At 45.4% G+C, this 27,921-nt stretch overlaps 1 protein-coding gene across 1 annotated transcript; it reads left to right on the top strand.

The window, feature by feature from the left end:
- Window positions 1–400: 400 nt before the first annotated feature.
- LOC308080223 (extracellular calcium-sensing receptor-like) lies at window positions 401–26,929 on the top strand (the record flags this gene model as incomplete). Its single annotated transcript, XM_080421998.1, has 9 exons — window positions 401–664; window positions 5,540–5,626; window positions 8,480–8,581; window positions 14,101–14,430; window positions 15,178–15,387; window positions 18,917–19,219; window positions 21,210–21,437; window positions 25,133–25,151; window positions 26,016–26,929. 9 exons carry the CDS (start codon window positions 401–403, stop codon window positions 26,927–26,929), a joined length of 2,457 nt encoding a protein of 818 aa, XP_080278124.1.
- Between the last annotated feature and the right edge of the window lie 992 nt (window positions 26,930–27,921).

Here is a 27,921-nt window from a genome sequence, read left to right as displayed (position 1 = left end):
TGTAAGTGGGCTCCGTCTTGACGGAAGATCTCGCGAACATCGTATGTTTACTGGTGCTATAGATCTATGTTTACTGGTGCTATAGATCTATGTTTACTGGTGCTATAGATCTATGTGTACTGGTGCTATAGATCTATGTTTACTGGTGCTATAGATCTATGTGTACTGGTGCTATAGATCTATGTTTACTGGTGCTATAGATCTATGTTTACTGGTGTTATAGATCTATGTTTACTGGTCCTATAGATCTATGTTTACTGGTTCTATAGATCTATGTTTACTGGTGTTATAGATCTATGTTTACTGGTGCTAGATACAATGTATGTAATGAGTAATTAGTAATATTAATGAGCAATGTATGTGTAGATTTAACGTCCTAGGGTTCAGGAGGTCACAGGTCATGGCGTTTGCCGTGGAGGAGATCAACAGAGACCCCGTCCTCCTGCCCAACGTGACGCTGGGGTACCGCCTCCTCGACACCTGCTGCAACGTGCTGGGCGTCGGCTTCAAAGCCGCCGTCTCATTGGTCAGCGGCAGGGAGGAGCGTGTCCAATTGGACGAAAACTGTGCCGGCTCCCCTCCGGTGCTGGGAGTGGTGGGACCGGAGTCGTCAACGCAGGCCATCGCCATGTCCAGTATACTAGGGCTGTTCCAAGTACCTCTGGTAAGTAATCAGAATCAGAATCAGAATCAGTTTTATTGTCACATCACAGGTTTACAAGGTAAAAAAGTGGGTGAAATTCTTTTTTGTACATCGTTCCCATCGCAACGTTGGTTTCCATAGAAAGAAGAGGGGGGGGGGGGGAGAAGAAGAGGGTGGGGGGCAGGTGGGAAGGAGATCAAAACAAGAGAGCAACAGAAGGCCAGACAAGTTATCTACATATTTACAAATTACCTGAGATAATAAAAAAAACTAAAAAAACTAAACTAAGGTGCCTGAGCATAGCAGCAATGTATTGTATACTGTGCATGTTATACTTATACTGTGCATGATAGACAATGGACGTTAAGGTGCTTAGAGGAAAAAGAGCACAATAAAAAAAAAGACCCAAAAAAAGTCAGTGCGTTATACAAGGGATTAAGGTGCAAAAGGTCAGTGCGTGTCCACCTAGAGTGGACTGACCCTAGTATAATCCGCAAGTAGCTCCATGAGGGAGTGCAACAAAAAGTCATTTGTACCTGGTGTAGTCCACAGGTGTGTCCGAGGGGGGGGCTAAAGTCCAAGTCATTGTCCCTGGTATAATCCACAGGTGTGTTCAGGAAGAGCCAGAAAAGTCTGCGCCGCCTGCTGTCAGGCTGCTGAACTCATCCAGGCTTATGCCCCATTCAGCATTCTGACAGCAGCTGGATTGAAACTACACCAAAACCTGGTGGTGGAACTCTTGATACTGTGCTAGAGCCCCTTGCCCGGTCGTGGTCGTTGTAGGGGGTTGAACAGTCTGTGACTTGGGTGGTGCTTGTCCTTGATGATGCGCTTGGCTTTGACCACGCACCGCTTTTTGTACAGTTCCTGGATCGCTGGGAGCTCGATTCCCATTATCCGCTCTGCCGATCGCACTACTCGTTGTAGGCTGATCTTTTCTCGGGCAGTGCAGTTCCCATACCAGGCCGTGACACAGCCTGTTAGGATGCCTTCAACAGAACTGTTGTAGTACAGCCTGAGGATGCGACGTCCTACTCCGAGCTTCTTCAGGCGGCGGAGCCAGTACAGTCGCTGCTGAGCCTTTTTCCTCACGTGTGTGGAGTGCGTCTCCCATTTGAGGTCCTCCTCGATGTGTACTCCGAGGAACTTGAACTCGCTGACCCTTTCCACTGCAGCACCGTCGATGAGGATGGGCGCATGGTCTCTCCGCGGCCTCCTGAAGTCCACGATCAGTTCTTTGGTCTTGTCGACGTTAAGAGAGAGGTTGTTCTCGCGGCACCAGTGTGCCAGTGATTTGATCTCCTCTCTGTAGTCAGACTCGTCGTTGTTGACGATTCGGCCTATCACTGTTGTGTCGTCCGCGTACTTTATGATGGTGTTGGAGACATGTGTGGCTATGCAGTCATACGTGTACAGGGAGTAGAGGAGAGGGCTCAGCACGCATCCCTGGGGTGCTCCGGTGTTGAGGGTCAGGGGGTCGGATGTGATGCTGCCCATTCTCACCACCTGATGTCGGTTGGACAAGAAGTCCTGTATCCAGTCGCACATGCTTGTGTTTAGCCCTAGGTGTCTGAGCTTTTTGTCAAGTATTGCTGGGACAATGGTGTTGAATGCTGAGCTGTAGTCCACGAACAGCATACGTACATATTTGTCCTTCAGCAGCTTGTTGTCCATGTGCGAGAGGACGGTGTGGAGAGTCATGGCAATAGCGTCGTCGGTGGATCTGTTTTTGCGGTATGCATACTGCCACGGATCCAGCGAGGCAGGTAGCGTGGAGCTGATGTATTCCCTCACCAGTTTCTCGAAACACTTGCTGACGATCGGGGTGAGAGCAACAGGTCTCCAGTCGTTCAGGCATGTCACTTTGGCCTTTTTGGGAATGGGCACAATGGTTGACATTTTGAACCCTGCAGGGACCACAGCCAGGGAGAGGGAGAGGTTAAAGATGTCAGCGAAGACACCCGCCAGCTGGTCTGCACATGTCTTAAGGACCCGGCCTGGAATCCCATCAGGTCCGGCTGCCTTGTGGATGTTGACCCGTGTGAAGGCTGTACGTACTTCTCTCTCCGAGATGGTTAGAGGGTTCTTCTCTGCTGGTGCTGCTGATGGCCCCGCTTGGCTGCCGCGGTTGGAGCTGATCTCAAACCGGCAGTAGAAAGTGTTCAGTTCGTTGGGGAGGGAGGCAGGCGGGTTCACCTCGCTTCTGGTTCTTGTTTTGCAGTCTGTCAAGGTGTGTACTGCCTGCCATGTGCTCCTGATGTCGCCATTGCTGAGTTTGTCTTGCATCTTTTTTGTGTAGGCCTTTTTCGCCTTCCTGATGGCGCTGTTTAGGGCCGCGCGCGTCGTGTTGCGCGTTTCCACGTCGCCAGATTTGAAACCAGCATCCCGTTCATGCAGATGTGCACGTACTCCGCTGTCCATCCATGGTTTCTGATTGGGATAGATCCGAACTGTCTTTTTTGGGACTATGTCATCTATGCACTTGCTGATAAAGCCAGTGACTGAGTCGTTGATGTTATTCCCAGCGGCGTTCTTAAACATCCCCCAGTCAGTCTGGTAGAAGCAGGATTGTAGCATAGCGTCTGTGTCCTCAGACCAGATTCGGATTTCCTTCTCAAAGACCGGCTCCCTTTTTAGCCTCTGTTTGTAGGCAGGTAGCAGCTGGATGGCGTCGTGGTCAGAGCTTCCTAGCGGTGGGCGGCGGAGAGCTTTGTATCCATCCTTGAAGGGCGTGTAGCAGTGGTCAAGAATATTGTCACCACGGGTACTGCAGGCGACATGCTGGTGGAATTTGGGAAAGACCTTTTTTAGGTCTGTCCGGTTGAAGTCGCCTAGGCAGATGACTGCGCAGTCCGGGTGGCGATTTTCTTGTGCACTGATCGCCTGGTGTAATTCCCTCATAGCTGTGTCCTTATTAGCTCCAGGATGAATGTAAACAACGGCTACAATCACAATGCTGAAGTCACGTGGTAGGTAGAAAGGACGGCAGGCTATGATTAAAAGTTCAAGGTCTGGTGAGCAGTGACTATCTAGGATTTTAACATCTTTGCACCAGTTGTTGTTGATCAAGGCACAAACTCCCCCCCCACGTTGCTTACCGCTCAGTACAGGGTCTCTGTCCTTCCTATACGCGGTGAAGCCAGGAGGAGTGATAGAAGAATCAGATGCTAACTCCGTTAGCCACGTCTCTGTTAGCACAACAATGGACGTGTTCCTTGTCTCACTGTTATACTTTACGCGCGCTAGTAAGTCGTCCATAGTGGTCACTGTTCTTGATTCACACAGAGATCTAACGCGCTAGCAGGATTGAAGGCAGTGCAGGTTTATATCCACGTTTTGTTGTTCTTACGAGGAGACCCGCTCTTGTACCTCGTCGTCCGGGTCTTTTTCGTCGCCTTGGGTTTGTTGTTGATCCAGCTGGAACAAAGGGGACCCCTCCCCCCACCCAGCCGAGTGGAAGGTTTTCGGCAAAAAAGTCCGGAATTCTGTGTGTAATCGCTGTGCTGATGTCCATAAGTGCTTGTCTGTCATAACTCCTTAGACACGCGACGGTGTAGGGAAAAAAGAGAAGGCTAAAGAATACTAAAAAGATGGAAAAACGTTGCGATGTTACGGAGCGCGTACGGATGCGGCCGTCCTTCATGGCGCTCCCAACCATCCCAACCATCTGTACTTATATGTATATATATATATATATATGTCACAGGTAGATTGGCATTCCAGGTAGATTGGAAGTGGAGCGCTTGTTTTTAGGCTCGGGGCGGGGCTGCGATGCGAGGACGACGACAACGACAACATGAATATACATACATACCAGCCTCAGTGGCGCACTTCGATAATCATTGAACTCCCCATCCTCTACCACTGGGAGTCTGGGTTTGACTCCCGCTCGGGACATTACTTTTTCAAACAACCGCGGACTATTTTTTTCTGCCGATAAAGTATAGTTTTGGACCATGACGGAGGCGCGCCGACTAAGGAGACCTTGAGGCCAAGGAGTCGCGCCCGAGCGCCTCCAGGCGCGAGTGCCCGCGACGACCGGCCGATGGTCTCCTAGTCGACTAAGCGCCGTCCGAGTTATGTACCGATAGGCACACAATCGTAAATGATGTTGTGGGGACTGCGTTTGCCCCAACTGCCACTCACTGCACTAACATAGCCCGCCAGCCCCGCCTCCTCAGGCTCACCCCCTTGTTCGCGGGTGTGTGTGCGCGCGCGTGCATGTGCGTGTATGCGTGTGTGCGTGCGTGCTCGTTTGTGCGCGTGTGCATGCGTGCGTGTGTGGTGTGGGACTCATGTGTGGCTTGCATTGCCCTCTGGCGTTGGTTCTACAGAATTGCCTGGGGGGCGGACGGGCGGTGAAAACAAGCGCTTATTTTCCAATCTACCTGGAATGCCAATCTACCTGTAACATATATACTCCTTTGTGTCCGGGTAGCTCAGTCGGTAGAGCTCTCGCCTTTAGACTACAAGGTCATGGGTTCGATCCCGGGCACCATCAACTCAGCGTATGAGTAGCACGGCTTGGGTAGCACGGCTTACGTTTCCATTCGCTGTGATTGGTTGAGATGGCCATATAAGTGAATCCCAAGCCAGTGTGATCCTTAACATCCCGCCCCCTAATTGCTGGGATTGGTTCAGATGTGCAGAGGGAGTGTTCAGATCAGGAAGTGATTAATGCGATAAAAATATTAACGCCGTTAATTCGGTCATGCATTAACGTGTCACTAACGTGTTAACTTTGACAGCACTAAATACTTATATGAATACATGTCGAGTATACTAGGTCTGTACGAAGTACCTCTGGTAAGTAATCTGTACTTATATATGTATACTTTTGATGGTCAGTTATTTTTATAAATTAATATATTACATAATATTGTGTACATTTGTCAGGTCAGTTTTTTTGCCACCTGCTCGTGTCTGAGTGACCGTCAACAGTTCCCTTCCTTCTTCAGAACCATCCCTAGTGACGCCTTCCAGGTACTAATACACACAAACCTGTCCATGATGTAGTGTTAACTTCAGGTACTAATACACACAAACATGTCCATGATGTAGTATTGTGTTAACTTCAGGTACTAATACAAACAAACCTGTCCATGATGTAGTATTGTGTTAACTTCAGGTACTAATACACACAAACCTGTCCATGATGTAGTATTGTATTAACTTCAGGTACTAATACAAACAAACCTGTCCATGATGTAGTATTGTATTAACTTCAGGTACTAATACACACAAACCTGTCCATGATGTAGTATTGTGTTAACTTCAGGTACTAAAGTTTAACCATCAGGTCATTGTTTAACCATCAGGTCATTGTTTAACCATCAGGTCATTGTTTAACCATCAGGTTATTCATTAACCATCAGGTCATTGTTTAACCATCAGGTCATTATTTAACCATCAGGTCATTGTTTAACCATCAGGTCATTATTTAACCATCAGGTCATTGTTTAACCAACAGGTCATTGTTTAACCATCAGGTCATTCATTAACCATCAGGTCATTGTTTAACCATCAGGTCATTATTTAACCATCAGGTCATTCATTAACCATCAGGTCATTGTTTAACCATCAGGTCATGATTTAACCATCAGGTCATTGTTTAACCATCAGGTCATTATTTAACCATCAGGTCATTGTTTAACCATCAGATCATTGTTTAACCATCAGATCATTGTTTAACCAGCAGGTCATTGTTTAACCATCATGTCATTGTTTAACCATCAGGTCATTATTTAACCATCAGGTCATTGTTTAACCATCAGGTCATTCATTAACCATCAGGTCATTGTTTAACCATCAGGTCATGATTTAACCATCAGGTCATTATTTAACCATCAGGTCATTATTTAACCATCAGGTCATTGTTTAACCATCAGGTCATTATTTAACCATCAGGTCATTGTTTAACCATCAGATCATTGTTTAACCATCAGGTCATTGTTTAACCATCAGGTCATTGTTTAACCATCAGGTCATTGTTTAACCATCAGGTCATTGTTTAACCATCAGGTCATTAGTTAATCATCAGGTCATTGTTTAACCATCAGGTCATTCATTAACCATCAGGTCATTGTTTAACCATCAGGTCATTCATTAACCATCAGGTCATTGTTTAACACATTGGGTGCCAGAGGTTTATTAAAATATTATACGTTGAGTGCCTGCATTTCTTCCATCCACTTGCGTTATACGTTTCGTGCTGTAGAAGCCCCGACGCGGAAGTGCATGTAAACAAAGCGTGCGTGCGAGACGGCGGAGGGTCCCGACTAACGCCTGGAACAATAATATTTCCAACGCGATCCTCCATTGCAGCGTGATCGCCGATCGAAAACGGCTCGTTTCCACCACGTTAAAAAGAAATGGAGATATTAAGCTTTTAGTCAAGGAGATAACATTGAAAACGCCGACCGGGAGGATTTTTGACATGGAGCCACATCCAGCCTCTTCTTCTCAGAAACTCCTTGGGTGATGTCAAAGTTTCGTTTTAGCGCCCCACGTGGGCCACTCGTATAAAAATAGAATTGGGTCAAAAACGGTCCGGACCGTTTATGGCACTCGATGTGTTAACCATCAGGTCATTGTTTAACCATCAGGTCATTGTTTAACCATCAGGTCATTATTTAACCATCAGGTCATTATTTAACCATCAGGTCATTGTTTAACCATCAGGTCATTGTTTGACCATCAGGTCATTGTTTAACCATCAGGTCATTGTTTAACCATCAAGTCATTGTTTAGCCATCAGGTCATTGTTTAACCATCAGGTCATTGTTTAACCATCAGGTCATTGTTTAACCAACAGGTCATTATTTAACCATCAGGTCATTCATTAACCATCAGGTCATTGTTTAACCATCAGGTCATTATTTAACCATCAGGTCATTGTTTAACCATCAGGTCATTGTTTAACCATCAGGTCATTGTTTAACCATCAGGTCATTCATTAACCATCAGGTGATTGTTTAACCATCAGGTCATCAACCATCCGGTCATTGTTTAACCATCAGGTCATTATTTAACCATCAGGTCATTGTTTAACCATCAGGTCATTGTTTAACCATCAGGTCATTGTTTAACCATCAGGTCATTATTTAACCATCAGGTCATTATTTAACCATCAGGTCATTGTTTAACCATCAGGTCATTGTTTAACCATCAGGTCATTGTTTAACCATCAGGTCATTAATTAACCATCAGGTCATTGTTTAACCATCAGGTCATTCATTAACCATCAGGTCATTGTTTAACCATCAGGTCATTGTTTAACCATCAGGTCATTGTTTAACCATCAGGTCATTGTTTAACCATCAGGTCATTGTTTAACCATCAGGTCATTCATTAACCATCAGGTCATTGTTTAACCATCAGGTCATTGTTTAACCATCAGGTCATTGTTTAACCATCAGGTCATGATTTAACCATCAGGTCATGATTTAACCATCAGGTCATTGTTTAACCATCAGGTCATGATTTAACCATCAGGTCATGATTTAACCATCAGGTCATTGTTTAACCATCAGGTCATGATTTAACCATCAGGTCATGATTTAACCATCAGGTCATTATTTAACCATCAGGTCATTGTTTAACCATCAGGTCATGATTTAACCATCAGGTCATTCATTAACCATCAGGTCATTGTTTAACCATCAGGTCATTGTTTAACCATCAGGTCATTATTCAACCATCAGGTCATTGTTTAACCATCAGGTCATTATTCAACCATCAGGTCATTGTTTAACCATCAGGTCATTATTCAACCATCAGGTCATTGTTTAACCATCAGGTCATTATTCAACCATCAGGTCATTGTTTAACCATCAGGTCAGAGCCATGCAGCACATCATGAAGAGGTTTGGATGGATGTGGGTGGGCCTGGTGGTCAGTGATGATGCTTATGGACACAGCGCTGCCAGATCCTTAAAGGTACGGCAACACATTCTTGTACATGATTGATTGATTGTATATAACTAGAAGTTCTGCCCGCGCGTAGCGGGCAGAATTCTAGTACCCCCCCCCCCCCCTAACCCCCCCAAAGAAAATGTCGTTTGGGGGTACAAAATCATGTAAAGCACTGAGGCGCTCCAACACAAACACTCTGACATTAAGCTTCACACAACAAACATCAGCAGCACACACAACATTCACCACAATGACAAACAAATTACGTCCGCGCAAAAATAAGCGAGGGCTCGCTTATTTTGGGGTTCAAAAATCGTGGGATAAAAATTTCCCCCAAAAAAGTTTTAACATTTTTAACAGCGCATCGCATCCTGCCGTCCTTCCTCTCTCTCCATCTCCTTGTCCCTCTCTCTTTTTCCCCTCTGGCCCTCTCTCTCTCCCTGTCTTCCTCTCTCTCCCTCCCTCGTTCCCTCTCTCTCTCTTTCCCTCCCTCCCTCTCTTCCTCTCTCTCTCTCTCTCCCTCTATGTCTCTCTGTCTCTCTCTGTCCGTCAGCGAAAATTATCTCGCTGTGTTTGGCTAACTATTCTCTCTCTCCCACCCTCCCTCTCTCTCCCTGTGTGCGCGTATGGCTGTCCCTTCATGATTAATTGACCACACATATGAAGTGAAACAACTAAATTCTATCCAAACGATATGTTATAAGTGAATTCCCGGCCTCAAAGAAGAAGTTTGAGAGCGTTTTATAAGCTAAAGTAAGAAGTGAAGGCACTCGCACCCTGACTCGCACAAACAACAATGGCTGCCGTTCGTCTTTTTTCAGGCTGCACTCGGAGCCATTCGGGCTCACTCGAACTCGCCACCTGATTGGCCAACTTTTGCTGTCAATCACAGAACGATGAGCGACGACGCTGATAGGCTCGGAGAGTGAGGTTGGGTTGTGTTGCCATGTCCAGGTGTTGTAAGCGTGAAGTGGGTGTAAATTGGTTAGAGAAAGTGCATCGACGCATGCGCAGTGTGCAGCTTTGTGTTTTTTCATGAAGCTGGTTGCTTGTTGCTCGCGCACGATCTTGCAACAGCGGTGCAAGCGCAGTGCGCAGTGCGCAGTGCGCAGTTTTGTGTTTTTTCGTTCCCTCCACTTCGTTCCCATTTCGTTCCTACAGCCAGTTTGCGGATTGTAGTATTAGTCTGGTTCCTTATGCTTTGATTTAAAATGTTGTTGGATTTTTTTGAAGATTTGCAAAACTATACATTTTTGGAAAGGTTATTGTCTAAGGAATCAGAAAATCAATGTTGCCATTTGCCCAGATGTGTATATGGCGGCCATATTGGCAATTACAAAATGGCCACCATAAAATGTATGTTTTTTAATATCTCGGCCTCTAAATAAGCTGGAACATTGATTTTAACTCCTAAACCTACATTTTCAGTGTCGAGGAATCCAATGGTGGTAATTATAAAGCTACAAAACTTTACAACATTAACCCTTAGATGCATGACTGAGTCCAAAATGACCAGATATGGTTGTTTTCTTGCAATATCTTTGAAATAAGAAAATCATTTATCAATTCATATTCCAGCTGTTCCTAAAAACATGTTTCACTTGCTCATTCAAATTAAATAAAATGTTAACTTACCACTGATACTCTTAAAGACATTTTTGTTTTTGTATTATTGCTACTCTAAGCTTCCATAAGTGTGTCCAAAATGATCAAACTGTGGCTGATATTAATTGAGGAAATTATTACAAAGACATGCACATCCCAATACTACTAGGATGGGTGCTGAATCAAAAAGTGTAGCTTACACTATACTTGAGAGTAGATCCACACACCAAGTAGTTCCCGTTGCAAGCATTTTATTTGCAGTGACTGTACAAAAGGCCAGTAATCATTGTCCTCAGACTGTATTTGTTATTTTATGTTGTGGCATGTTCAGGCATTCCAGACCCCCGCGCGAGGGTGCCGGACAGAACGGTAATGATCCTTCCGCAGGTTCACCTACGGAAACCTTGTTACGACTTTTACTTCCTCTAGATAGTCATGTTCGGGCGTCTTCCGAGCGCTCCGCCGGGGCCGTGACCGACTCCGGCGGGGCCCGTCCGAGGACCTCACTAAGCCATCCGATCGGTAGTAGCGACGGGCGGTGTGTACAAAGGGCAGGGACTTAATCAACGCGAGCTGGTGACTTGCGCTTACTGGGAATTCCTCGTTCATGGGGAATAATTTCGGCCCCGGACATCTAAGGGCATCACAGACCAGTTATTGCTCCTTCTCGTGTGGCTGAACGCCACTTGTCCCTCTAAGAAGTTAGTCGCCAACCACACGGGGCCGCGAAAGTAGTTAACACATTGAATGCCAGAGTTATTTCAGATGTTTCATTGAGAAAAAAAAAGTACTCAGGAGCCTAGATACAGAATTTTTAAGTTTTAAGTTAACAAGGAAGTAAAAAAATTAACCAGGGTCCTATTCCATTATTCCTAGCTGCGGTATTCAGGCGACTCGGGCCTGCTTAGAACACTATTCTTTTCAAAGTAAACGCTCCGGACCCCAAGCAGGACACTCAGAGCATCGGGGGGGGCGCCGGAAGGCAGGGACAGGGACGGACGGTGACTCGACTGGCGTCGGACCGTCAGCTCGATCCCGAGATCCAACTAGGAGCTTTTTAAGTGCAGCAACTTTAAGATATTAAAGCTATTGGAGCTGGAAATATCGCGGCTGCTGGCACCAGACTTGCCCTCCAATGGCTCCTCGTCAAAGGATTTAAAGTCCACTCATTCCAATTACAGGGCCTCCAAAGAGTCCTGGATTGCTATTTTTCGTCACTACCTCACCGTGCCGGGAGTGGGTAATTTGCGCGCCTGCTGCCTTCCTTGGATGTGGTAGCCGTTTCTCAGGCTCCCTCTCCGGAATCGAACCCTGATTCCCCGTTATCCGTGGTCACCATGGTAAGCACGTAGCGTACCATCGAAAGTTGATAGGGCAGACACTCGAATGACACGTCGCCGCCGCGGAGGGCGGGCGATCTGCCCGAGTTTATCCAGAGTCACCAAAGCGGACGATGCGGCGCCCGAGAGCGCCGCGCCGCGAGGGTTTAGGATCTGATTAATGCACGCATCCCCGAAGGTCAGCGCCCGTTTGCATGTATTAGGTCTAGAATTACCACAGTTATCCAAGTAACTGAGGAGCGATCAAAGGAACCATAACTGATTTAATGAGCTTTTCGCAGTTTCACTGTACAAGCCGTTTGTACTTAGACATGCATGGCTTAATCTTTGAGACAAGCATATGCTACTGGCAGGATCAACCAGGTAGGCCTCCTGTTCCGCCGCGGAGAGCGCGCCCAGCTGAGGCGCGCGCCGTGGGGTTGCCGGTCCGCGGAGACCGCCAAGGCCCCCCGTGAGAGGGGCGGCGGTGGCGCGCACTGCGACAGTCGCCACATCCTCCTTTGCCCTCTACCCAGGTCGACAGGATGTTACGGGGGATCGGCGCCCATGGCCCGTTTCGCAGCTGTTTGGTCGGTACGCGACACACGCAGGGTTTGAGAAACGAGTCTCCGGAGCGCGCCCCTGTGGCAAACGGATCTCCTTGCCGAGCCCCGTGATGGGGCTCGAGGCGAGGCCGACCGCGGGGGCCCTCGGACGGTCCGTGGCAGGGCAACTAGGGCAGACGGGGCGTCTCGGTCTCTTTAGGCCGGTGTCGGCCGCGGAGGAGTGCGGAGGACAGGCCGGGGCCTCTCCGCACGTGGTCCCTCCGTGCCTGGTTGGGCCCGCAGGCTGCAAGCAGCGTCCGCCGAAGCACACAAGGTGCCGGCGGGGCCCTTGCAAGAGGCGGGCTACGAGTGCCAATCGGTCAGAACGTAGTGGGTTCCACGGCCTTCGGGGCGGCCTGGTTCCCGGGTCACAGTGCAGCGACTAGCGGCCGCCGGCAGGCCCGCAATCTGGGGCGGCCTGCCTGCGTTTCGTCCCCAGCGTCCGCATGCTGGTCCATATATCCGGGCTGGGAAAGGTTGCCGATAGTCCCGGGAGAGAATTTCAAAGGAGGGGGCCACTGCCGAGCCCAGATCGTCCTGGGCTCGCCGAGGACCACCAGGGTGCCAGGCCGCCCGGCCGTGTCCGACCGGAGGCCTCTCTCTCGCCTGCCGTCGGCCCGTCCTCGGCGTCCGCACGCCTGTTCCATATATCCGGGCTGGGAAAAGTTGGGTCTGGAGTGCTTTTGGATGAAGCAGAAGTGACAGAAGGAATGCTGTCAACACTGGAGCTGTCAACACAAGGGTATCAACATCAAGACAATCCCTGAACTGCGATGGCATCTGTTCTGCAAACACAGGGCAGAAAGTGACAAGCTCCCTCCAACACCTGGAGCTCTGAAGCAGCACATCTTGAGAGTCCATGTCCAAACAAGGGCATGGGCACAAGCAGCCATTGCTCTGCAGGATCCACAGCTGGATCCCCTGCAAAATAGGTACTTCAAACACTTGGATGGCATGCTGAAACCAACGACCACAGAGGTCCTCCCAGCTCCAAAGGCCATCCTTGAGATGGTTCAATGCAAGTGTAAATCTGACTGTTCTTCTGGCAGATGTTCCTGCAAAGCTAAGGACTTAGCCTGTACTGAAATGTGTCAGTGCAGCAGCCAGTGCCAGAACGATGACGATTCCCAAGCTGTGATGCACGAAAGTGATGATGATGATGATGATGATTATGATGATGCATAGAGACTGTCTATGATTACACATGTCATGATGTTTAATATGGTTACACAAACATCCAAAGTTCACAGTTAAAATAAATAAAAAGAACAGTTAGTATCTGACTGACTGCCTGGGCTGTGCTGTTTTTTACCCATATGGTGGATTATGTCAATGGGATGATAAAAAAAAATGAAATAATAACTTGCACCATTGGATTCCTTGACCCTGAAAATGTAGGTTTAGCAGTTAAAATCAATGTTCCAGCTTATTTAGAGGCCGAGATATTAAAAAACGTACATTTTAGGGTGGCCATTTTGTAATTGCCAATATGGCCGCCGTATACACATCTGGGCAAATGGCAACATTGATTTTCTGATTCCTTAGACAATAACCTTTCCAAAAATGTATAGTTTTGCAAATCTTCAAAAAAATCCAACAAAATTACATAGTGAACCAGACTATATAGATGATGATTGAAATAATGAGGAGGAAAAAAAGGGGGAAAGACTTGGGCATCATTTCTGTCTACTCACTCTGTGTCTCATTGGAGGGCTGCGGACAGTACAGTGACCTGCCTACCAGTGACATCATCGATGGGGAATCCAAGCTAATAGAAACTACAGCCTGTCTCTTCTTGGACAGTTACCATGCCATGACTTAGTTCTACTGGATCTCTTTTCCTCTAGTCCCTCCCTAACATTTTAGTCTAGTCTTCATTTTTTTGGACAAAATTGTCAATACATTTAGTCATAGTTTGCCGCTTACTTTTTATTCCTTTAAAAAGGTAGTCGACCAACATTTGTGGTCATAGTTTTAGTCGACAACATTGACCCTGGTTGTTCTACCCTCCCAGGCTGACCTGGAGCGGTCTGGTGTGGCCTGTCTGGGCCTGGCCCACATAGAGGTTATAACCCTGGTTGTTCTACCGTCCCAGGCTGACCTGGAGCGGTCTGGTGTGGCCTGTCTGGGCCTGGCCCACATAGAGGTTATAACCCTGGTTGTTCTACCGTCCCAGGCTGACCTGGAGCGGTCTGGTGTGGCCTGTCTGGCCTACATAGAGGTTCTGCCCGGAGACGGTGACCCAGCAGAGCTGCAGAGGATCGTCTCTGTCATGAAGACTTCTACAGCCAGAGTGGTGGCTGTGTTTGAACTGGGAGGACACATGAGGAAGATGATGGACGAGGTATGTTCACTAACAGTTAATTAGCTGTTAACTCATTCACTGCCAGGAATTCGTTATTTAATTAATCCGTCTACCGTCCTCTTGCCAGTGAAATCTGGCACTGTACCTTTAAAAAATCATGGAATATTCTCCATGACCGCCACCGTCCTGTAAAATGGGGGGAGGGGGGGGGGGGGGGCGGCCGCGATCCTTCATTCTAGAGCTATGGCTGATTGAATGTGTGTATTGTGTTGAACTACACAGGTAATAACGCAGAACCTGACAGAACTACAGTAGAACTATAGTGTGTTGTGTTGAACTAAACAGGTAATAAGGCAGAACCTGACAGAAGTACAGTAGAACTATAGTGTATTGTGTTGAACTACACAGGTAATAAGGCAGAACCTGACAGAACTACAGTAGAACTATAGTGTACTGTGTTGAACTACACAGGTAATAACGCAGAACCTGACAGAACTACAGTAGAACTATAGTGTATTGTGTTGAACTAAACAGGTAATAAGGCAGAACCTGACAGAAGTACAGTAGAACTATAGTGTATTGTGTTGAACTACACAGGTAATAACGCAGAACCTGACAGAACTACAGTAGAACTATAGTGTGTTGTGTTGAACTACACAGGTAATAAGGCAGAACCTGACTGGACTACAGTAGAACTATAGTGTATTGTGTTGAACTACACAGGTAATAAGGCAGAACCTGACTGGACTACAGTAGAACTATAGTGTATTGTGTTGAACTACACAGGTAATAAGGCAGAACCTGACCGGACTCCAGTGGATGGCCAGTGTCGCCTGGGCCACGTTTCCCGGCTTCCTGACTCCTGAATTCATGCCGTACCTGACAGGCACCCTGGGGATCGCCGTCCGTCGCGCAGAGATCCCGGGACTCAAGGACTTCCTGTTGAGACTCCACCCTGATGATGAGGACCCTGACAACAGCCATGACAGTAACCTGGTGAGTCTGTGTACATCTAAATGAACTGTTTAAGACCCTGACAACAGCCATGACAGTAACCTAGTGAGTCTGTTTACATCTAAATGTACTGTTTAAGACCCTGACAACAGCCATGACAGTAACCTAGTGAGTCTGTTTACATCTAAATGTACTATTTAAGACCCTGACAACAGCCATGACAGTAACCTGGTGAGTCTGTTTACATCTAAATGTACTGTTTAAGACCCTGACAACAGCCATGACAGTAACCTAGTGAGTCTGTTTACATCTAAATGAACTGTTTAAGACCCTGACAACAGCCATGACAGTAACCTAGTGAGTCTGTTTACATCTAAATGTACTGTTTAAGACCCTGACAACAGCCATGACAGTAACCTAGTGAGTCTGTTTACATCTAAATGAACTGTTTAAGACCCTGACAACAGCCATGACAGTAACCTGGTGAGTCTGTTTACATCTAAATGTACTGTTTAAGACCCTGACAACAGCCATGACAGTAACCTAGTGAGTCTGTTTACATCTAAATGTACTGTTTAAGACCCTGACAACAGCCATGACAGTAACCTAGTGAGTCTGTTTACATCTAAATGTACTGTTTAAGACCCTGACAACAGCCATGACAGTAACCTAGTGAGTCTGTTTACATCTAAATGAACTGTTTAAGACCCTGACAACAGCCATGACAGTAACCTAGTGAGTCTGTTTACATCTAAATGTACTGTTTAAGACCCTGACAACAGCCATGACAGTAACCTAGTGAGTCTGTTTACATCTAAATGAACTGTTTAAGACCCTGACAACAGCCATGACAGTAACCTGGTGAGTCTGTTTACATCTAAATGTACTGTTTAAGACCCTGACAACAGCCATGACAGTAACCTAGTGAGTCTGTTTACATCTAAATGTACTGTTTAAGACCCTGACAACAGCCATGACAGTAACCTAGTGAGTCTGTTTACATCTAAATGTACTGTTTAAGACCCTGACAACAGCCATGACAGTAACCTGGTGAGTCTGTTTACATCTAAATGAACTGTTTAAGACCCTGACAACAGCCATGACAGTAACCTAGTGAGTCTGTTTACATCTGAATGTATTGTTTAAGACCCTGACAACAGCCATGACAGTAACCTGGTGAGTCTGTTTACATCTAAATGAACTGTTTAAGAGATGCTTTACAAAACGAAGAAAGAAAACATAAAGGAAAAAGAAAACTAGTCAAAAGGCTAAAAACTAGGCAAAAAGGGGGGTTAGAATTAGGCGGGAATGTGAGTCTGAAGTAGCCTGGTAAACCCTCCCTCCGGAAATCTCAACTCCATTTGATTCTAGGAGTGAGTCTGGCATGAACCGCCTCTCTGCAATATTGGCTGTGTATGCCAAACGGCCGCGCCTATCAGCGTCGTCGCTCATTGTTCTGTGATTGACAGCTTACGTTGGCCAATCAGGTGGCGAGTTCGAGTGAGCCCAAAACACGAACGGCAGCCATCTTTTTCTTGTGCGGCCAATTCTCCGCTATTTTTTTACTTCAAAAAGCTCTCTAACTTCTATTTTGAGGCACGGAATTTACTTATAAGATATCGTTTGGATAGAATTTAGTTGTTTAACTTCATATATGTGGTCAATTAATCATGACAAAGCCTATTTTAAAAAAAAATTTTTGAGAACCGGTAGGGGCGGGCAGTGACACCATTGTACCCGAAAAAGGCAACCCATTTTGGGTATGGCTGTCTCAAAAGTCCCGTCGCGTCACATTAAGACTGGTGAACTGCTGATTGGCTGAAGGGGAAAAATTATCATTGGCTGAAGGGGTTGTCAGTCAACGGTATTACTCCCGCCCAACTCCAGCACAGCCAATATTGCAGACAGCGGATCAGGCCAGACTCACTCCTGAAATGAAATGGAATTGAGATTTCCGGAGGGAGGGTTTACCAGGCTAAGTCTGAAGGTGTTTTTATTTTTTAAAGATATTTTTGGGTATTTTTCGGCCTTTATTGATAGGAACAGTAGTAGAAATGTGGAGAGAGATGGTGGGGGGGGGGGGCACAGCAAAGGTCATCGGGATTGGGAGTCGAACCCGCGATACGCTGTCAGGATGGATTACCAGCCTCCACGGTTACGCCAAACCGTCCGGGCCTGAAGAGGTGGGGTTTGAGGGAGGTTTTGAACAGGGCAAGGGTGGGGGGTCGGGGGGGGGGGGTGCTTTGACTTGAGCTGGGAGCACGTTCCAAATGGAGGGGGGGGGGCTGCTTCTCAGGTTTGTTTCTTATTCAAGGAGGTCAGGGAGGTAGGGGTCGGGGGGCAGGTTGTCGAGGGTCTTGTAGGTGGTGATCAGTGTTTTGAAATGTATTGTGTGTTTGACCGGGAGCCAGTGAAGGTGGTGGAGGACTGGGGTGATGTGGCCCCTGGATGGGGTTCTCTGGAGCCAATTGCACCACCTCACACTAAGTTCAAACTTAGCCTGGTTATAGCTTAAAGGGCTTTTAAAAAGCCATTTAAGCTATAACTAGGCTAAGTTTGAACTCACCTCACACTAAGTCCAAACTTAGCCTAGTTATAGCTTAAACATATACAATGCTCATAGCATTGTATATGTTTGCACATTGTGCACCGAGTGCCGCACTATGAGCTTGTATATCTGCTATTGGGCGGTGAAACCGCCCCTATAAGTGAGATTTGGAAAAATGTACAAATATCTTGGGCAGTGAAACCGGCCCTAAAAGTGAGGTTTGGAAATTTGTACAATTATCCTGCGCTGTGATTGGCCAATCACAATCTATTCAGGACTGTGATTGGCCAGTGTCACATGACACATGTGCATAGCCCTATATAAGCAACCATAACTTAAAAAAAACCAAATCATTGTTTTTTTTAAGTTATGGTTTCGTCCATCATAAAGTGTGTTTTACAAAAGATATATGTATTTATCTTTTGTACATGATTGATCGACTCCATTCAGTATTGTGATTAGCTAGCAAGACACATGCTGACACTAAGTGGCTCTTTCAGATCAAAGCATATATATTGGTTGACTCCATTCAGTATTGTGGTTAGCTAGGAAGACACCGCCCACTTCACACAGGGTGTGATTTTTTTTTTAATCGTGAAAATTTGTACAAATCTTTGAATACATATTTAAAAAAATATATACATATTTAAAGATTTGCCTTTTTTTTTTTTTTTTGCATTAAAAAAAATAATAGCAGATCTACAAGCTCATAGCGCAGCACTCGGTGCCGCGCTATGAGCTTGTATATTTGCTATTTTTGAATAGCCAAAGAAATCTAAAAACGACAGATACTTTCCCGGCTAAATGGGTTAAATGGCTTTTAAAAAGCCATTTAACCTATAACTAGGCTAAGTTTGAACTTAGTGTGAGGTGGTGCAACTGGCTCCTGGTGAGCAGGCGGGCAGCACAGCTTTGTTGGGAGCTTTAGAGCTGACACCGTTTAGTAGGAAAGGAAAGTGCTGTAACACTGTATTTTATTCATGCTTATTAAAGACTTTCATGGTGTCGTTTCTCCTTTTGCAGGTGAGGCAGTTCTGGGAGCACACGTTTGGGTGCAGGTTTGCCCCCGTCCCGCCAGGCTGGGTGGACGGTGGAGGTGGTGGAGGTGGAGGTGGAGGTGGAGGTGGGGTGTGCAGCGGACTAGAGGACCTGGGCGCGGCGGAGACGTCCCTGTTGGACGTGTCCGACCTCCGGGCCGAGTACAACGTGTACAAGGCCGTGTACGCCATGGCCCACGCCCTGCACCACATGCTGCGCTGTGTCCCGGGACGAGGGCCCTTCCCCGGGCACAGCTGTGCCGGCCTGACCACCGCACAGCCATGGCAGGTGGATGAGTCATGTGGGCTCCAGGGCTCTAGTGGTTCAGGTGGATGATTCATGTAGGCTCCAGGGCTCTAGTGGTTCAGGTGGATGATTCATGTAGGCTCCAGGGCTCTAGTGGTTCAGGTGGATGAGTCATGTAGGCTCCAGGGCTCTAGTGGTTCAGGTGGATGATTCATGTAGGCTCCAGGGCTCTAGTGGTTCAGGTGGATGATTCATGTAGGCTCCAGGGCTCTAGTGGTTCAGGTGGATGATTCATGTAGGCTCCAGGCTCTAGTGGTTCAGGTGGATGATTCATGTAGGCTCCAGGGCTCTAGTGGTTCAGGTGGATGAGTCATGTAGGCTCCAGGGCTCTAGTGGTTCAGGTGGATGAGTCATGTAGGCTCCAGGGCTCTAGTGGTTCAGGTGGATGAGTCATGTAGGCTCCAGGGCTCTAGTGGTTCAGGTGGATGAGTCATGTAGGCTCCAGGGCTCTAGTGGTTCAGGTGGATGATTCATGTAGGCTCCAGGGCTCTAGTGGTTCAGGTGGATGATTCATGTAGGCTCCAGGGCTCTAGTGGTTCAGGTGGATGATTCATGTAGGCTCCAGGGCTCTAGTGGTTCAGGTGGATGATTCATGTAGGCTCCAGGGCTCTAGTGGTTCAGGTGGATGATTCATGTAGGCTCCAGGGCTCTAGTGGTTCAGGTGGATGATTCATGTAGGCTCCAGGGCTCTAGTGGTTCAGGTGGATGATTCATGTAGGCTCCAGGGCTCTAGTGGTTCCAAAAGTCTTTAGCTCAAGACATCAGTCTTAAAGGAGTAGTTCACCCAAAAAAGGGCTTATTTTCTATCAATAGACCGCCGAAGTCTGACGTCATTTACACATCCTTTGTTTGTCTACCTGGTTTGCAGTTTTCCACCCCCGTTCTGAATCCCCATAGACGTATTTAATATCGCGTCAAATAAGAACTGTGTTCCAAAAATAAACAAATGACCCCGGCGGTTTGACTCTTATGGATATGAAGCATCAACTGACGGTGAGAAAACGCTAATGTTACTTCCGCCGAATTAGTTACATTTTCACCAGAAACAGACTGTATCAAATATAAGTGACTGACTATCATAAACGATACAGAACCTCCTCCCTGACAATAACGCCGACACGCGGTGTTTATTTTTGGACCACAATTCTTATATGAGACGATTCTAAGATGACCCAATGTTATTCTCCATAGAGAAATTACTTCCGCAAACCTGGGGATGAACGAGTCACGTCAGGACTTCGGTGCTCTATTGCACACACCATGAAGCCTTGAATTCATGGATGTGTTTTTGTTTTTGTTGCATTCCTAAGATAATAATTTGATTCCCGTCTCCTACTGACTAATGTATCCGGTAGGAGACACAAAGTAGATTGTTTGTGTCTCCTACCGGAGATACACATGGTCATCCAATTATTGGCTTAGGAATGCAACAAAAACTAAAATAAATCCATGAATTCAAGGCTTCATGGGGCGTGCAATTGATATAAAATACGTCATTTTTTTGGGTGAACTCCTCCTTTAAGAGAAATCAGTTTGCCCCAAACTACTGTTAAAATAGCAGATCTGCAAGCTCACAACGCGGCGCTTAGTGCCACGCTGTGAGCTTGCAGATCTCTTTGAGTTTGCAGATCTGTTTTCTAATTTAGGGAATTTCTTCAATTTTTTAATTTATTTTATTCATGAAATTAATTTTTGAAAAATGTTTGAATTTGTTTTCAACTCATGAAAATGTGTGCATTGTTGTGGTATTATTATTTAAAATAATAATACATAATGACAACATTTAGGAAACAAAAAATAAAGGGATTTTCACGAGTGAAAATCCCTTTATTTTTTGTTTCCTAAATTCTGGATCCGTAATCCACAAATGGGCCCGACCACTGTTTGGGGAAAAAGTGCTCTATGTAGTGTATATTGTACACACTATTATCATATATGTTTCATTGTGGTCTCATGTCCATAATGTCTCCAGCTCGTGCATTACCTGGAGAAGGTCAGCTTCACCACGCCAGCTGGTGATCATGTATCATTTGATGAGAACGGCGATCCTCTACCAATCTATGATGTCATGAACTGGGCGTGGCTTCCCGACGGAAGCGTCAAGCTCCGGAGTGTGGGCGTGGTCAGGATGTCCGCCTCCGGCGACGAAGAGCTCGTCCTGGACGACGATATGATCTTCTGGAGCTTTGAATCCACCAAGGTCTGTTTTAGCTCAAATACATGTTAAAACTAGAAAATGTGCTCCTCGGAGCACAAGTCTCCGCCAGCAGACCCGTGCTATTTTAATAGCACGGGTCGTCTTGGTAGAACGGGTCGTCTTGGTAGAATGCTCGTGGTTTTTGGTGTTCTGCAGGGGCGACTGAATATGTAGTGTCTGCATCTAAAAAAAAATCTTCTTGAAGCAATGTGTCATATGGGAGTCCTCGTAATTGACTGGTTTGTTCAAATGCTTGTCTGTCTTCTTCATCTTCATTGTCTTGAACAGTTTCAGCAGTTGATTGGTGTGTTTGATCTATGTCAGTTTTCTCTAGTGCTACATAATGTATTTGATCAAGGTGGCCAATTGTTACAGTATTAAGACTTCGGCCTTGTTGTGGGATCAATTCAACTCTATAGTCCTCTTCTGTGTTACTGTTGTAGATGAGTATGCTTTCTTAGCTTTGGCCTTCTGCGCCTTTGCTTGACCAATGTTAGGTGTTCTCAGAGGGACACACACACGCACGGACGGGTGATTTGTACTGGAAGGTACTGTTCCAATCAAGACTGATTGATCCTGTCTTACCTCACTTCAAAAGGCATAAATGGCCTTTTGAAGTGACACACCTATTTATAGGATTTTATTTCGTCATGCGTCCCTCTAGCCAATCAAAGGCATTGGTGTCAACATATTGACACGTGTCACGTGGAGCTTGACCAATGTTAGCTTGGCTAGGGGCCATGCTAACACACGGCGGGACGAAGCGAAAACATACTCTCCACCTCCGGCGGAGACAATAAATGCTCTTCAACGAGGAAGGACCTCTTAGCTGACAGAGAGATGAAGCAGGGACCCCCACTACATATCCTATATATTAAAATTGGCTAATAGGAGGGCTTCTGACGTCATTCTGACTGAGCCATAAACAAACCACGGCCACGTCACTATGACAACATAAACAAACCACGGCCACGTCACTATGACAACATAAACAAACCACGGCCACGTCACTATGACAACATAAACAAACCAGAACAGATATCTAGATTTCATAGATAGCTTCATAGACTTGTTTGACAGCACTGTCATCAGTGCAAATTCATGTTTTTGTTTCTTTGTTTCTTTTGTTTCTTTGATCTTTTCTATGAATTTGTTGGATTCATGTCAATGTGTGTTTTCAGACATTTAACCACATAGTAAACTTGACCTTTGGCTCTGTATTTGGTTCTCTCTTTTTTCCTCTACACCAAACCTCTTTGCCGGTGTAGAGGCAAAGTGAGCTTGCACTGCGACGCGTTGTGAGTTTGCAGATCTACTATTTTCTGCGAATGTTGCCTCAGGACACTTGATTCTAGTGTTAACCCTCCAAGACCCGCAGTTGTAATATTACAACATTTGTATTTTATCAAAAACATGGTATAAATCATTTGTTTTCCTGTTATTCTTTCACCTAAACATCATCATTGGATCCTATTGTTTAGTCTTGCAATGTCATTGGCCGGGATATTTGCATATAAATACCCCCCACAGAGGCAGGAAAAGTCACAACTTGAAAATCCTTGAAGGAAGAACAATCTCTTTTTCACTGGACAGGATTTCTCACAAAAAAGTAAGTAAAATGTCTGCAATAATTTTTTTGGTGATCATTAGAATGTCTAGAACATGTACATATGATATTATTGGGAAAGATATCCCCCAAATGTAAATTAGAGCATGCTTTATACTTGTTGTTTTTTTACAACTCTGGGTCATAGTGGTAGCAAATAGCAATGCCACCTGTTCACCTGGCTAAGTGGAGTCTTATAGTTTTCACAATACATTTATACAATTATGTGTATTTTCCCCACATTGCATTACTATATATATATATATATATATACCACAAATAACCACAAACATTACCAAAATGTTTTGCTAAAACATTATAGGCAATGAAATGTTATAACTTATAAGCTAAAGCAGTATATTTGTCTTCGAGTACAATTGGTTAAAACATACAAATTGGTATGTGTGTGTGTGTGTGTGTGTGTGTGTGTGTGTGTGTGTGTGTGTGTGTGTGTGTGTGTGTGTGTGTGTGTGTGTGTGTGTGTGTGTATATATATATATATATATATATATATATATATATATATATATATATATATATATATACCAATTTGTATATTGTAACCAATTGTACTCGAAGACAAATATACTGCATCATTAGCTTATAACATGTCATTGCCTATAATGTTTTAGCAAAACATTTTGGTAATGTTTGTGGTTAGCAATCAGTGTATGGTAATTGTTCATATGGGAGTCGCCCAGTTAAGAATCTCTCATCATTGTTCATGTGATGGGTGTTGGGATTGCCCACTTACAGTCATCCCCAATCCCTTTGTTAGGCTAAGCATCATCATTCATCACTGATGGTGCTAAGTACCATCATCACTGATGCCACTTGTGAGGATAAGCAAAGTACAATAGGTTGGCCAGACAGTATTGTGTGACTTGTGAAATATGTACCTGCAGTGAGATGTGCTAGTACTAATGTACTAATGGTATTTCTTTATTTTCATTTCAGAATGCCACAAGCAAGGAGAGAGCCTCGCTTCACTGCAAGGGATGTGTTGGATATTGTAATGAATGGAGAGAGTGATGTGGACATCGACTTTACTGAAACTGATGAAGAGTCGGATGAAGAGGCCTGTGGAGAGGAGTCCAAAGAAAACCATCCACCCAGTGAACCCAGTGAACCCACTGACCCACTGCCCCCCCCCAACCGGCCAAACACGCCAAACCCAGTGAAAGATATCAGTGGCAGAAGAAGACCTTCATCAGCCCTAATACAGACTTTTCTGGTCCACCTTTGACTGAAGATGTGAGTTCACTCCACACACCACTGCAGTACTTCCGCCGGTTTGTGTCCGAAGACATGATTGACTCCCTGACAACAAACACAAATGTGTACAGCCTTCAAACAACAGGAACATCAGTTAACACAAGTGGAAAAGAAATAGAGCAAATGATGGGCAAATGTATACTGTTCTGAGGCCAAATGATAAACCATAACCATATAAATGAACCCTTAAGTTGTTTTAGTGAAGTATATAGACATTTGCCATGCTATTCTGACAGTGAGTAAAATGGCCTATAGGAAATTCTGCTACCCGTTAGACCCACTGTTGTAATATTACAACATTTCAATAAAACCTTACGAAAACTATTTTTTTTAAAAAACATTATATTTTCCTCTCCAAAGTACTCCTAAAACACCATCTGAAAGGTTGACAATTTTTTTTTGTAAGTAGAAATATATCCGGGTCTTGCAGGGTTAATGTAAAAATGCAGAGATCTATGGTTTAAACTGAAATTGATTGTTGTTATTTAACTGTGCAGCTGTTCTCCTGGAACCTGGCTGAGTTTAATTCATTATTATATAATCTGATACAATTAAAAATGATTATTAATCACATGCCTATAATTAATGTACATGTATCATTGTTATTGTAGCCTCCTGAGTCACATGACTATAATGAACATACATGTATCATTGTTATTGTAGCGTCCTGAGTCACATGACTATAATGAATACATGTATCATTGTTATTGTAGCGTCCTGAGTCACATGACTATAATGAACATACATGTATCATTGTTATTGTAGCCTCCTGAGTCACATGACTATAATGAACATACATGTATCATTGTTATTGTAGCCTCCTGAGTCGGTGTGCAGTGAGAGCTGTTCCCCTGGAACCCGTGTGGCCAGAAGGAAAGGAGAACCCATCTGCTGCTTCGACTGCATCGCCTGTTCTGACGGACAGATCAGCAACGACAGCGGTTGGTTTACATCTGCGGTTCTCAACCGAAGATCTGGTGTTCGCGCCCCACCCACCCATCTCACCTTCGATTGATTGACGATGAACACAGCTGCCGTGCTAAGTAGTCACCGTCCATCAATCGATTGTGTTCCGATGTGGATCAACGGAATACTATGCTTTGATAATAAATACAGAAACTGACTGTACAGAAAAACAAGACCAAAGTCGCTTATAATAAGCAGACTTGGCAACAGTGAAAGAATGGTAGACAAAGGTTTTCTCATTTCATATAGTAAGATAAGATGTAGCGATGTTGTGCCTTTTTAAGACGATGCTTTACTTGTCTGTCCCTTTAACCCTGGTGTAAAGTAACATTTACTCAAGTACTGTACTTATATACAATTTTGAGGTACTTTTACTTTACGGGAGTGTTTCCTATTTTCAATACTTTTACTCCACTACATCTCAGAGGCAGATATACATTATTACATTATAAAACATAGCCTACAATAACCACTTTAGCCCTATTTTATGCATAGGCTATTTGAAAATAGCCGATCTTGTAGATCGGCTATTTTCAAACATTTTAGGACTTTTACTTTTGGTACTTTTAAGTTCATTTTGATGCCAATACTTTTGTACTTTTACTCAAGTAACATTTTGAACACAGGCCTTTCACTCCTAACAGAGCATTTCTACACTGTGCTATTGCTACTTTTACTTAAGTAAAATACCCGAGTACTTTTTCCCACCACTGAACCTTCGGTGTCTTCGTCAGACTCCACGGAGTGCAGCGTCTGTCCGGAGGACTTCTGGTCCAGCGCCCGGCGCGACCGCTGCGTCCCCAAGATCACGGAGTTCCTCTCCTACCACGAGGCCCTGGGCATCTCCCTGACCACCGTCTCGCTGCTGGGCACGCTCTGCTGCGCCGTCGTCCTGGGCGTCTTCGTCTACCACCGGGACACGCCCATGGTGCGCGCCAACAACTCCGAGCTCAGCTTCCAGCTCCTGCTGTCGCTGAAGCTGTGCTTCCTGTGCTCGCTGCTGTTCATCGGACACCCCAGGCTCTGGACGTGTCAGCTGAGACACGCGGCGTTCGGGATCAGCTTCGTGCTGTGCGTCTCGTGCATTCTGGTGAAGACCATGGTGGTGTTGGCCGTGTTCAAGGCCTCCAAGCCCGGCGGCGCGGGCATCATGAAGTGGTTCGGCGCCGTGCAGCAGAGAGGAACGGTCCTGGCTCTCACCGCCATCCAGGCCATAATCTGCACGGCCTGGCTCGTGTCCGCCTCGCCGACTCCTCACAAGAACACGCAATACCACAGCGATAAGATCGTCTACGAGTGCGCGGTGGGATCGACGGTCGGTTTCGCCGTGCTGCTGGGCTACATCGGTGTGCTGGCGCTCCTCAGCTTCGTGCTGGCGTTCATGGCGAGGAATCTCCCGGACAACTTCAACGAGGCCAAGCTGATCACGTTCAGCATGTTGATCTTCTGTGCCGTGTGGACGGCCTTCGTCCCGGCGTACATCAGCTCTCCGGGCAAATACGCCGACGTGGTGGAGGTGTTTGCCATCTTGGCGTCTAGCTTTGGCCTCCTGGTGGCGCTGTTTGTGCCCAAGTGCTACATAATGCTTTTGAAACCCGAGAGAAACACTAAGAAGTCCATCATGGGTCGCGGCGGCACCAAGACGTAGGAGCAACGATAATACATGTTATATTTTATAACAATAATACATGTTATATTTTATAACAATAATACATGTTATATTTTATAACAATGATACATAGGGATATATTTGATATAGTTACAGATTAATGAAGAGAGAAAAACTAAGATGAACAAGGACACAATTGTGTAACCTTCTTTAAGACAAGCTTGTAGATCTGCAATTTTTCTTGAAAATGTGTGCAAATCTTTGAATATATATATATATTAGGGCCGGGACTTTATCGCGTTAATTTCGATCAATTAATTAAAGAAAAAAAAAATCGCATTAAAAAAAATTACGCATTTTAATCTCACCTATTTTTGCACCGCGGAACGTTTCTCACTGGACGAGTTTCAGACGGACCGATATTACAGCGCACCAACAGACGGTGGTGCTCACTTCTCAGACATGACAGACAACAATAAAGTTAGCTGCAGCCAGCTCAGTGCATGAAGACATGATGCCTGCTTGATAATGTTGGCTGGGCAAATCAGAATCTGTAATGATGCCCCCCCTACGCGCGCGTTTGTCCCGTTTAGGGGGGGGGGGTGCGCTGGGGGGGATTCCACGATGCGGTGCGGATCACATGCGCGCGATTTTTATTAATAATTAATTAAACTACTATAAAACAACAGTAACAACAACACACTCTACCAGCCTCCAGTGGTGGAAAATAGCAGATCTACAAGCTCACAATGCCTTGCGCTTGTAGATCTGCTATTTTCACATGATTACTGTAATGTTTTATAATAATATTCGAAATATACAAAGTAACTAGTAACTAAAGTTTTCAAATAATTAAAAAGTACAATATTTGCCTCTGAGATATAGTGGAGTTACTGGAGTAGAAGTAAAAGTATTAGAAATTGGAAATACTCGAGAGTCAAGTGCAATACCTCATACCAAATACCTTCTTGAGTACATGTACTTAAAGACGTATGCCAAAATCCATTTGAAAAAAATGCTTTTCACTGTTC

Source organism: Gymnoscopelus braueri, assembly GCF_963280865.1.
Source record: "Gymnoscopelus braueri genome assembly, chromosome: 24".
NCBI classification, from domain to species: Eukaryota; Metazoa; Chordata; class Actinopteri; order Myctophiformes; family Myctophidae; genus Gymnoscopelus; species Gymnoscopelus braueri.
Note: the sequence above shows the minus strand (reverse complement) of the source record. Positions and strands in the feature narration are given on the sequence as shown.